The sequence below is a fragment of the Anolis carolinensis genome, chromosome 5 (genome assembly GCF_035594765.1).
Source record: "Anolis carolinensis isolate JA03-04 chromosome 5, rAnoCar3.1.pri, whole genome shotgun sequence".
Lineage (NCBI taxonomy): Eukaryota > Metazoa > Chordata > Lepidosauria > Squamata > Dactyloidae > Anolis > Anolis carolinensis.
The window spans coordinates 18,646,746-18,658,960 of record NC_085845.1 but is presented as its reverse complement, the minus strand read 5'-3'; the positions used below and the strand labels follow the sequence as shown (position 1 = coordinate 18,658,960).

Below are 12,215 nucleotides of genomic sequence, written 5' to 3'. Positions count from 1 at the left end.
GCCATAACAACTTAAGACAGTGCAGCAAGGAAGGCTCTTCCACGCTCTCTGTCTCCTGGAGCCTCGTGTCAAGTGATACTTGAGCACAGAATCAGTCTTGACAGTCTGTAAGTTCAGCCAGGGAGGAGCTTCCTCTAATACCAGCATCAGCTGTCAAAAGCCTTATATAAGACACTCTGCTGAGCCACTGTCCTTTCTTCACTCCACACACATTTGGTCCTGGGCTGAGAGATTTTTATATAACATTCACTCCTATTTAGCAGGATGTGTGGAGGCGTTGTTCCTGATGGACTGGGTCCCATCTTTTCTTTTTTCCGCCTCCACCTTCCTTTGTCAGGAAGCCACGGATCAAATTGGTCCTCCTCGCTGATCCAAACCTAACTAGCCCTTAGTGAGCAGAGAGTTCTGTGGTTGACATCTGCTCAACCAACATTGACAATCATAGAAAACAAGGAGAAATGATTTGAGATTTACTCGTTTAAAGCCACTTACTTCTTTTCTAAGAAGCTCCCATTCCAGCAGGCAGCTGAGGACAGGATCTGGACAACCTCACTGCTTAGAGAGAAGACAGTCAAAATGGTTATGAGACACTAGCATATGTATTCCACATAATATTTACATCTTTCTTTCCCAAATGATTTCAACTCTTGTTCTTAGGCAGAACATGGAAATATTTCTTGGACTAGAATTCCTAGGACACCTCAAGTACTGTATATACTTGAGTATAAGCTGACTTGAATATAAGCCAAGGCCCCTAATTTTATTGGGAAAACTTATTGACTCGAGTATAAGACGAGGGTGGGAAATGCAGCAGCTACTGGTAAATTTCAAAAATAAAAATAGATACCAATAAAATTACATTAATTGTGGCATCAGTAGGTTAAATGTTTTTGAATATTTACATAAAACTGTAATTTAAGATAAGACTGTCCAACTCTGATTACCTATATACAGTAGAGTCTCACTTATCCAAGCCTTGCTTATCCAAGCTTCTGGATTATCCAATGCATTTTTGTAGTAAATCTTTTCAATATATCGTGATATTTTGGTGCTAAATTCCTAAATACAATAATGATAACATAACATTACTGCGTATTGAACTACTTTTTCTGTCAAATTTGTTGCATAACATGATGTTTTGGTGCTTAATTTGTAAAAACATAACCTAATTTGATGCTTAATAGGCTTTTCGTTAATCCCTCCTCATTATTCAAGATATTCGCTTATCCAAGGTTCTGCCAGCCCCTTTAGCTTGGATAAGTGAGACTCTACTGTACTTGAATATAAGCTGACCCAAATATAAGGTGGCCAGGACCCTCACTTAAATATAAACCAAGGGGGGCTTTTTCAGCCCTAAAAAGGGCTGAAAACTCAGCTTATACTTGAGTATGTACGGTATACTTTTTTAATTTGAACCTCACTGCAGATTCCTGAAATATTTCTAAAAGTTAAGTCTTTTGACACCCAAGGTAAACAGATAGTATCTGTGTGTGTGTCAAAAACTAATAAAGCAACCCAAACTGTACAGCCTGCCTAAGTTACTGATATTTGCAACATATATCTTAATATACTTAATACTTAATATACACTTCTGGGAGTCTACCACTCCCAACTACTTTTTTTTTTAAAAAAGAAAGAATCCATATGTTCTTTAGTCCAGAAGAAGCAGCAATAAACTGCTGAAGAATTTCACGTTGATGTTCAGCAACAAAACTTCATCTTGAGAAAAATCACAGAATGTGGTGGTGAAGAAAGCTGTACAACACGTATACATACAGGCCATTTGCAGAAAAATAATATTGCTCTCAGAGGATCCCTTACTTGGCACAACCATGAATTCATAAACAAATCATAAAAGTGATACTGTACAGTGTGGTAAGCACAAGAGAAATGAGCATACTTCACTGAATTAGGATTCTTCTTTTCCGAAAGCTTTTGTCTCCACGTATCTATCGTATCATCATTAATTGAACAGATATAAGCACTTTGATTAATGGTCCGGAAATCATCTGCTGGTGGTGAATTCTGCAAAAGAAAGTGAGTTCAAGAATGATTTCATCAAATGGGTGGAGAACACTGATGCCTTTCTTAATGTGTGCAAGCAGAAATGGCTTTGCCATTAGTTACAGTGAGGTGACAGCCTCAAGCAAGTGCGACATCTATCCAACATATCCTACTGAACTGAGCCATTCTCTTCTTTTGGAAAACAAAGCTGTGTAGGCTGAACAACTTACCATCCCATTGTCCCATTAAGATCCAACTAACAGTCCATGTGGTTTCCATTCATGGAATAGCGTTAGGGTCCCTACTGAATTCTCTGTCTCAGGCAGTAAAATACCTTCTTCCCAACAGTGGGAAGTAATTTTCTCTAAATGGGGTCATATGTGTAGGGTTCCTATTATGGGCAACACACACAGAGGCCAAATCCTCAACACATAATGCTGCATGATCTACACAAAAGGGGTGGGCAGCTGTCGTCATTCCTCTAATCCAGTGATTCCCACACCTTGGCCTTCCAGATGTATTGGACTTCAGCTCCCAGAATACATGAATGTTGACCAAATTGGCCGTGGCTTATGGGAGCTAAAGTCCAAAGCATCTGGAGTAGCAAAATTTGGGCGCCATTGCTCTAATCTTTTGCCACTGTCTGTGCTGGATGATAGCTGAAAAAATATTATGAGGACATAGTTGCCCAACCTAACTTACAAAAGTTATATCTCATTCTCAAAAATTACTGTCTTTGTGTAATGCTGGTTTCTCAAATCTACTCAGTCTGAGATTCACTGCAGTAGTGCATTCTCAAACCAAAGGCCCTTACACACTACACATTTTTTAAGGTTATGATTCCACTTTAATTGCCATAATTCTCTCCTATGAAATCCTGGGATTTGCAGTTTAGGGAGGATCATAGAATCATAGAGTTGGAAGAGACCTCATGGGCCATCCAGTCTAACCCTCTGCCAAGAAGCAGGAGTATTTAGAGTTCTCAGACAGAGACCCCTAGTGCCTCACCAAACTATAAACTCCGGGATTCCTCAGGGTGCAGCCATAGTTAAAGCAGAATTGTAGTGCTACAACTGTTTTTATCTTGCAAATTGAGTTCACAGTTGTATGAGAGTTGACTCTCACTCCTGGGTTTCACCAAACATAGAGAACAAACAGACAAATAACAAATAACTCTCTCACACACAGAGACACCACATTAACATAACAACTTTATATTACCTCTCTTTCAGAACAAAGGACAAATGTTTGGTCTCCTCCAGAGAAGATATGTTTAACAACGTAATGTTTACAGGCATCTGTTGAAGGAGATGGATATCAATTAGACATGACTCTGTAATCACAGACATCCTACTTCTTTTCCCTTGGGAAACTAAGGTAACAAAAACCAAATTAATAAGATAACAAAAGACAGATTTTAATGAGTCTTTCAGGCCGGTGTCTGCCTATTACAGCTCGAAGACTGAATGGAAATGTATTTTGTGCTACTGTTTTCTTTGTTGCATTCAAAACGTAACAATTGATTCTCTCTCCTCTCCTAACCTTATGAAGATAGGAAATATCGATGAAGACTCAATTTTATTTTGTATACTATGAAGTAGTGCTAAGTAGAAGAAAAATCTATTCATTGATCCCCATAATTCAGTGTTGTCTAAATTAATTGGTGGCAGTTTTCCATATCTTTATTCAGGCTTCATACAGAAAAGCCAGGGATTAAATCTGCAATCTTCTGCATGCAAAACCTCTGCTCTCCCATTGAGCTATGGCCTTTGATCACCCTTGTATATGATAGCAACCACAAACTCAATTATACAAAGGGCTTGTAGGCAAGTACACAATAATATGCAACAGAGATCAGAAGTAGTAATGGCCACTGACTATATCCATATACACAAGTTCTGTAACAAGCATGTGGGAAAAGGAAGCATGACTAAGGATCGAATTCACAGGAACTCTTAAAAGGTTTTCATGTTCATCCATAATGGATAGTTTACCAGTACAGAAAGAAAGATACGGCTCATTCAACAGTTATATGTCTGTGCTTCATTTTAATGCTCCAGAAATCAATATTGCAGTATTTTTTCCACGGTGACATACTTTTCATCCATGAGTACCAACCTTTTGTTAGATTACTATAGATAGAAATGAGGATACTTCCTTCAAAACTGATTCAATTCCTAAAAATACAGATCAGTTTGCAATGACCCATAAACTACACAAGCAACAGGCAATTCACATTCATCTCAGTGAAGGTGAGATAACAGTTAATAGTATCTCTGTTTAAATATATTATGTTAGTAATGAAGAGATGCATTGGGATAAGGAGGGAATTTCTCTCACCTCAATCTCTCCCTATGGACCATCACTACCTTGAAACTGGAAATATTATTATTATTATTATTATTATTATTATTATTATTATTATTATTATTATTATTTCAACCCTACTTTATCTCTCCACAAGGAGACTCAAATGACCCAAAAACCACTTTCAGTTTCATTTAAAATTAGGGAAGTCCTATGTGACTTGTTTTACGGCAGTGTTTATTGCACTGTGCCTGTCCAGGTTTGCCAGATGTTAGGAATTGTGGAAGGTGAAGTCCAAAACACCTGGAGAAGAACAATTTGAGAAACTCTGTTTTGCAGGAAAAGCAGCACTGATTCTCATGGGCCCAAGAGCCACAACACTGGAGGGGGACATATAAAGCCTGCATGTTGCCTACTATGATATACATGGAAAATCTCAAACTGAGAAAAGAAAGGGAGAAATTGCAGAGGCACAATAATACCATGCTAGATCTGATATGTGACAGGGAGCATTCTGAGAAGCCAGCTTCCTCTCAGGAATGTTCATCAGGCCGAAAGGAAAGCTTACCATCTCAAATCAAATAGCCCACTTGATACAACACTTTTAAACATTTCCTTTAGAAGAACTCCAAAAAACCAAAGTGAAAAGAACCATTTGGAGAATGAGGGGTCCAACAGTCAAACTACTATGTCATGCCAACTCGCCACATGGCAGCTCTGAAAGTTTAGGAGTAGGACTCATTTTGCTCTTTTTATATTCTCAGATTGGAAATGTGATGGTAAAGTCACTGCATTATAAATGTATTGATTCAAAAAGGCTGTATGCATTGGCATACATATTCAGCCATACTCAGCCTTAATTGCAACCAGACCAGTCTCAGACCAGTCTCAGCTTTCATAAGCTCCTACTGCAGCCAGCCGTGCATCATCCAAAATCTAAGCATAGCCTGCTCTATTGTGCCCACACTTACCAGCTCTTCTAGAAACTGGCTCATTGTGAGCTGCCCAGTGGCCTTTGACTGGAGAAGGACATTTCAGATTGCAGGTATGCCCAGATCCCAGCTGGCCTTTGATTCCACAGCCAAATGCATAGATAAGTCCTGAAGAAGGCACAAAGGCTAAAGTGTGCTGTCTGCAAACAACAATAACGTTACATGTATGAGTGCTGCTTTCAGAAAGACAGGGCAACAATACACTCAATACAAAACAGAACTCTCGCTTCCATCCATTCTATCAGAGCCTATACATAATTTATGGACTGTCTTTCCCCAAATCCAGCAGCCAGAATGATACAGTCATAGTATGGTACCATCTGGGGGATTCTGAGAGTTGCAATCTTAAATATGTAAGATGTCTTTATTTAGCATTACACTTTTTAAAAACCATTTTTAGTACCTACGTGGACAGGGCAATTTTTACGCTGATCTGAATCTCTGTGTTCCATTTCTGTAGCATATCCCAACTGCTTGATACAAAAACAATTTCATTGAAAATAACCACCCAAATCAAGAATCATTTTATACGGAGGGAATATATGAAAGAGTGAAGAATTTCATTATCTATAACCTTGACCTCTCAGTTCTGCGTGCCCCAACTTTCACTTGATTATTGTTCAAACAACTGCGACACTCACCACACCAATGAAGAAAAAGCATATACTATCACTCACCTACCACATGCAATCTGGGACACTTCGCTGCCCATCAGCTCCAAAACTCTTCTGGGGTTGACTTCGTCATTGAAGGAATCATGACCCAGTTGCCCACATGAACCGGCACCAAAGGTGAACACTCCTCCAGTCTGTATTCAAAAATACAGTAACATTTTAACTTAGGGAAAAGCAGGACTCACAAGTTCTGCTACTTTATCACTGCTTGCATCTACAGCCAAAGGCACTTCCAACTGTACACAAAATTTCTGCCATTTCTGCACCAAGCTGTATGCACAATAGGCCTGAGTCCCTTTGCACCTCAATTATAGCAATATGATTATACTGCAAATGCTATGGCAGTATTCTATGGAATTCTGGGGTTTGCAATCTCTCTGGCAGAAGTTTAAGCTTTGTTGTTAATTGCCATCTTGGACTTATGGTGACCCTATGAATATAAGACTTCCAAGATACCCCACCATCAGTGACTCTGCTCATCTCCTATGGCTTCCTTGATTAAGTATATATCTTTAATGGAGTGGTTCCCCGCCCCGCCCCCCCGATGCCTCCCACTTTAGTTATTTATTTATTTACCTTATTTATACCCCACCTTTCTCTACCCCAAGGGTGATTCAGGGCGGCTTTCAAATGGCATTTATACAGTGCCTTAAGACATACAAACTTAAACTTGAAATAAAAATTGGATTAAAATTAATACATATATATTAACATAATTAAAATACATTCCAATGTGAAATCCTACAGTGTTTCATCCACTTTACCAAATCCCAGAGTGTTTAATAATAAGTCATGCCATCTCATGATATGCCCAAACTACAACAGAATCAATTTGGTCATTTTAGCCTCTAGGAAGGCTCAATTGATTCCAAGACACATTTATTGGTCATTTTGACAATCCATATTATCTGCAGAACTTGTTTAAAGCACATTTCAAATAAGTTGATTCTCTTTCTGTCAGAATTCTAAGTACTCTTTCTTGAAGTGCAAATCCAACATTCCATAGGATGGAACCATGGCAATAAAAGTGGATTAATAGTGCTATAATTGAGGGTGTGAAAGGAACTCTGGTCTAGGTATACAACAGAATATGGTAGAAAGAGGCTTCAGAGTCCACTTCCGAACAAAATGAACCACTTCAAAATGCAAATAGCGACATCTCAATTGTAATGTTTCCCTACCTGAAACAAGGACTTGGGTATTTTCTTCCCTATATGTTAGTACTGCTTATTTTATGAAAGTAGAAAGTAGTGTCACAGAAAGTGGCAAGAAAAATATAAGCCACGTCCCACCCGCTTACATCCCCATCAAAGCTCAAGCAAGATGATATTTTTACCTTTGTCAGGACAGCAGTGTGGTCACTTCCGCAGCTAATGTAGACAACCTTTTGAGTCCTTAAGAGCTTCACATGGCATGGAGACTCCCGATCTACATTAAGGAGTATTAAATAATCCAGAATTATGTAAATAAAAAAACATATAGGACAGTTCGGGTCAATACATTTTCTCTCAGACCCAGTCTCTCTGTTCATAAAACTGTTAATGTCAATGGAATGTTTATAACCAACCTTCTATATAAGTAAAAAAAACCTACATATTTAATCCAATTTGTTATAAACACTCTTCTGCAGACTGGAGCACTTAGATCTTACAGTCCAATCAATGATCCGGTTTAATAGGCCACAATTGGCATGAGGGGTAGGCTAAAAGCCCTGCCAGAAATTTCAGCTGCTGTAAATATAATTTCTACCTTAAAAATGCCAGTCTTCAGTATACTTCATTATCACATTTTCCTAGCAATCAAGATGAATTACCAGCCTTTCTCATGACCTTCATTGTGGCCTATTGAGCAGCTGCAATTATCCCAGCAAATGCTTGACAATCCTAATTTGGGAGGATAGTAGGAAATAGTTTGTGAAGATAAACAAAGCACCTTAACAATTCAAAGTCAAGCCAATGCAATCCCAACACTACTCTACTGAAAGTAAGAGAGGCAGCAGAAGAGCTTTCTTACAAGAATCTGATAACTATTAAGGACAAACCAAAACTGTAAACATTTCTGAAATGCAAATTTATTTGCCTCCCCTTTTCACTACAGTATAAGTCAGTTGTTCTCAACTTTTGGTCCTCCAGGTATTTTAGACTTCCAGAAATCCCAGCCAGTTTACCAGTTGTTAGGAATTGTGGGAGCTGAAGTCCAAAACACCTGGAGGACCAAAGGTAGGGAACCACTACTATAAGCTATAAGGTAAAGGTTTTCCCCTGACATTAAATCTAGTCATGTCTGATTTTGAGGGTTGGTGCTCATCTCCATTTCTAAGCCAAGGAGCCGGCATTGTCCGTAGACACCTCCAAGGTCATGCGGCTGGCATGACTGCATAGAGAACTGTTACTTTCCCGCCGGAGCGCTATCTATTGATCTACTCACAGTTGCATGTTTTCGAACTGCTAGGTTGGCGGAAGCTGGGGCTAACAGCGGGAGCTCACTCCGCTCCCCAGATTCAAACCGCCAAACTTTTGGTCAGCAAGTTCAGCAGCTCAGCTGTTTAACCCACTCTGCCACTGGGGGCTCTGCTATAAGCTATACAGAACAATAAAAAGTAGAGGTCCACCCTGAAACCCTAGTTCAGAGACTGGATCTGAGATCCTATTTTAAAATAGTAGAGAGCAAACACTGAAAGATGCCACCCAAGTAGTGTCATAGGTGAGTTAGATGCTAGCACACAGCCCTAAGAGAATTCCAGCCTTAAAATCATTCAATCTCTTTTTTTAGGAAATACATCTTGGCCTGAGCTTCCCCACAAAAGACATGCTGCTGCCTTTCTTGGTTTTCATGGACCAGTGGGGATTTGAAACCTGGTCTTCCAGAGTCCTAATCCAACATGAATTGTTAAGCTCTATTTTGAACCATTAGTCAAGTCGTGCTGAATTATAGCATGCACAAAAAAAACCATGGGTCTCTTAGAAAAGAATAATCCCAACAGCAACAATTCTCTTCCAAAAGAGAAATTTCCCTGGATAACAACTCAGCGTACCTTGCTCATCGCTCAACCCCAGCTGTCCTGAGGTATTCTTCCCCCAACCAAACACAGCTCCAGAGAGAGACAAGGCAAAGCTATGGGCTCCTCCAGCAGCGACCTGAGCCAAGGGGATCCCGTCAAGCGATTTGACCCGCTGAGGGCTGGCTTGGGAAGGGAACTCTTTGCCCAGTCCAAGCTGTCCATGGCTGTTCTGTCCCCAAGCAAAGAATTGTCCATCTGGAGAGGGAAAAGACCCACAGGTAACTATAGTGAAAAAAATTCTTTGTTACATCACAGAAACCAACCAACATAGAAATTGAATATGATATGTAGGAAAGGAGAACATTTATCCCAAGCTAATGTAATTACTATAGATTATACTGGGATGTAGAGCATTGAAAACATACCAGTGTCATGAATTTACTAGGTGGTTCTAAGAAAATTCTCATTCACCCTCAGCTTTACTTTGCATTTAATAATAATAATAATAAAACTTTATTTATACCCCGCCACCATCTCCCCGCGGGGACTAGGGGTGGCTCACATGGGGCAAGGCCCAACTAGCACAATTTACAAAAATAACAGCATAAATACATTGAACAATATACAAAAAATGAAACACAGTAAGACAATAAAACAAGAGTTAATAATATCAATCAATTTATAGAAAGGACCAGAACAGTATGGTCTGTGGACTACATGCACTCCTTCCTAGGCCATTTTTGTGGCTCTAGAACCCAATTATTTAATTAATTATTCCAAATTATCCCAAACATCCTATAGGTTGGGAGTAATTTTGGTATGATCATGCAGCTTGGCACATCACGCCTCATCTCAACAGTTCCCTACCTAATGTTGCAAATACCTTCCACACCTTTGGTCCATCTGGAGGAAATTAATTTTTAACAAAAAAAAAGTATGGAGTGCTTCTTCACCTTGGTGGCCCAAAATGCCCCTCTCAGTGCCAATAGTTGCCCAATCTTGTGCTATAGGATAAGCCCAGGATATAAGATAATTCCAACCTATTTTTCAAGGTATTATGATCTCTTGAGATGAACATGCATGCGAAATTTTCTTGTTGTGTTTCCATCATTTGGCAACTAAGGTGAACCAATCACTAGATTTTCTCTGCATTATTTGTTCTAATTTGTTGATAGCTGAACCTAAAGTTGAGAGTGTGTGGTTTCCTTAAGGCCACTCAGTGGGTTTCCTTGGATCGAGTGAGAATTCAAGCAAGACATTATTAGAAGAAAAATAATAACTCTCTGGAAACTATCATGAACCTGGGTATAAATCACACAATTGAAATCACTCGTTTTTCTACCTCAAGTTTTCAGGACCTGTATTAAAATTAAATTGGATTTTTTTCATTGAAAATTTAGACTTGGCAACCTTTTCAAAATTTAATCTTACTGCACAACCATAATTGTAAAAAACTGTACCAACTGGTTAATTAGGAAATAATAATAATAGCAACAACAATCATACTATACCAGCAGCAAGAGCTAAACAGTGCCAGTTGCCACAGGAGACCTGAAGTATCATCTCTTGGTTCAGCTTTTTTATTAACCTAAGCAGGAAAAAAGAAATATTTTTAAAACATGAGAAATACAAACTATTACATTCTATTTAAAATCATGCTTATATAAAGCAGGACTATACTAAACAGCATAGACTATAGACTCCAATGTGCAGCCAGCATGGGGCATGTCACTTCCACCTCGTATATTTGTAAAAAAGTGGATAGTTTCTTGGTACCTAAGATCTTTGGTACCTAAGACTTCTTCCTAAAGATTGAGGATGGGAGAAACTACATGGGAAAATCAGCTCCTGAAAATCCATTGTAGTCATTCCTCCAAATGTTCAGATTCTGTATCCATGGATTCAACCATCCCTAGCATGAAAATGTTCAAAACCAAATTCCAAAAACCAAAACTTGATTTTGCCATTTTATACAAGGGACTATTTACACTACCACTGTATATAATAGAACTTGAGTATTCACAGATTTTGGTATCCACAAGGACACTGGAACCAAACTCTGGCAGATACTGCATTATGATTACCTTGGCACAGCCACTGAGTCCTCTGTTGTCGTGAGGCCAAGCTGGCCATCGCTGCCAGCCCCCCAGGAGAAAAGCCGCCCTTGGTCACTGAGGGCCAGGCTGTGAGACTCCCCACAGGCAACATGGATGATGTGCTGATCTGCTAGTGCTCCAATTTGCTCTGTGGGAAGACAAGAAAAAATGTCACTTATGCACATCAGCCAGCCAACCAAACACATGCTACCCATTGGCTGACATAGAAATGACACTGTAAAAGGACATGCCTGGCAGTTTCCATCTCCTCCATGCCACATGGGCATCAAAGTTATTCGGATTTATTACCCACAAGAAGGGACAGGTAATAAATGTATTATTGGATACATAACAAGATTAGTACACAGCAAATAAGATCACTATTCTGGCTTTTGTATTGGATCACATGTCAGACACTTCCCAAGTGTCTAGGACTATGATGTATTGGTGATTAATGCGTGCAGATCCAAGTAGGGTGGCCTTTTGCAACTGACAAATGGTAATTTTGTCAGCATTGATTGTTTTCAAGTGAAGGACAAAGTCTTTAGGCACTGTGCCCATAGTGATCTTATTTGCTGTGTACTATTCTTGTCACCACTGGGACCACCTTGACTGGCTTGTGACGGAGTGTTTGCAGTTCGATCTTTAGATACTCATATCGTATAAGCTTTTGTCAGTTCTGCTGTCACTTGAGATTACAATATCGATGATACATCATCATCATCATTATCATCATCACTATTATTATACCTCTGGTGAGGGAAGATCAACTAGCCTTCCAGATAATCAGCTGCATTGCTAAAAACTACCTTGGTCAGAAAGGTTTCTCTTAGACACAGCCAAAATGTACTTCCCTGTAATTTAAGTGAACCTGATCCAAGACCTGAAAAAAATATGATTCCCAGAATCCCTCAGCCAAAGAAGCAGCCCAAACGTACTTTTCCAAGCTCTACCCTTTCTCAGTGGGACAGCAATGAATGAGTGTTTGTCCTGGATTATCTGCACATCAGTCCTGGGTAGAATAGCCTTTCACCCACCAATTTGTCTCCAACTCACAGCAACCAGAAAGGCTAGAAAAATGTTTGAACATAAACAGGAGTCCTCAGCATGCAAAGCACATGTTCTACTGTTGAGATGCCCC

General features: G+C 39.4%; 1 protein-coding gene across 4 annotated transcripts in view; it reads right to left on the bottom strand.

Moving 5' to 3' along the window:
* LOC100563151 (probable E3 ubiquitin-protein ligase HERC3) overlaps positions 1-12,215 on the bottom strand; it is a 61,479-nt gene that overhangs the window by 17,694 nt on the left and 31,570 nt on the right. For 3 of the 4 annotated variants that reach the window (XM_008111037.3, XM_062981901.1, XM_008111039.3), the window contains 9 exons: positions 11,063-11,222; positions 10,490-10,566; positions 9,012-9,233; positions 7,314-7,405; positions 5,981-6,111; positions 5,283-5,443; positions 3,226-3,302; positions 1,901-2,025; positions 493-555 (listed from right to left, as the gene is read on the bottom strand). In XM_008111037.3, coding sequence (XP_008109244.3) covers positions 493-555; positions 1,901-2,025; positions 3,226-3,302; positions 5,283-5,443; positions 5,981-6,111; positions 7,314-7,405; positions 9,012-9,233; positions 10,490-10,566; positions 11,063-11,222 — 1,108 coding nt within the window. The remainder of the gene's footprint in view (positions 1-492; positions 556-1,900; positions 2,026-3,225; positions 3,303-5,282; positions 5,444-5,980; positions 6,112-7,313; positions 7,406-9,011; positions 9,234-10,489; positions 10,567-11,062; positions 11,223-12,215) is intronic. The other variant, XM_008111038.3, reaches the window with a different exon arrangement.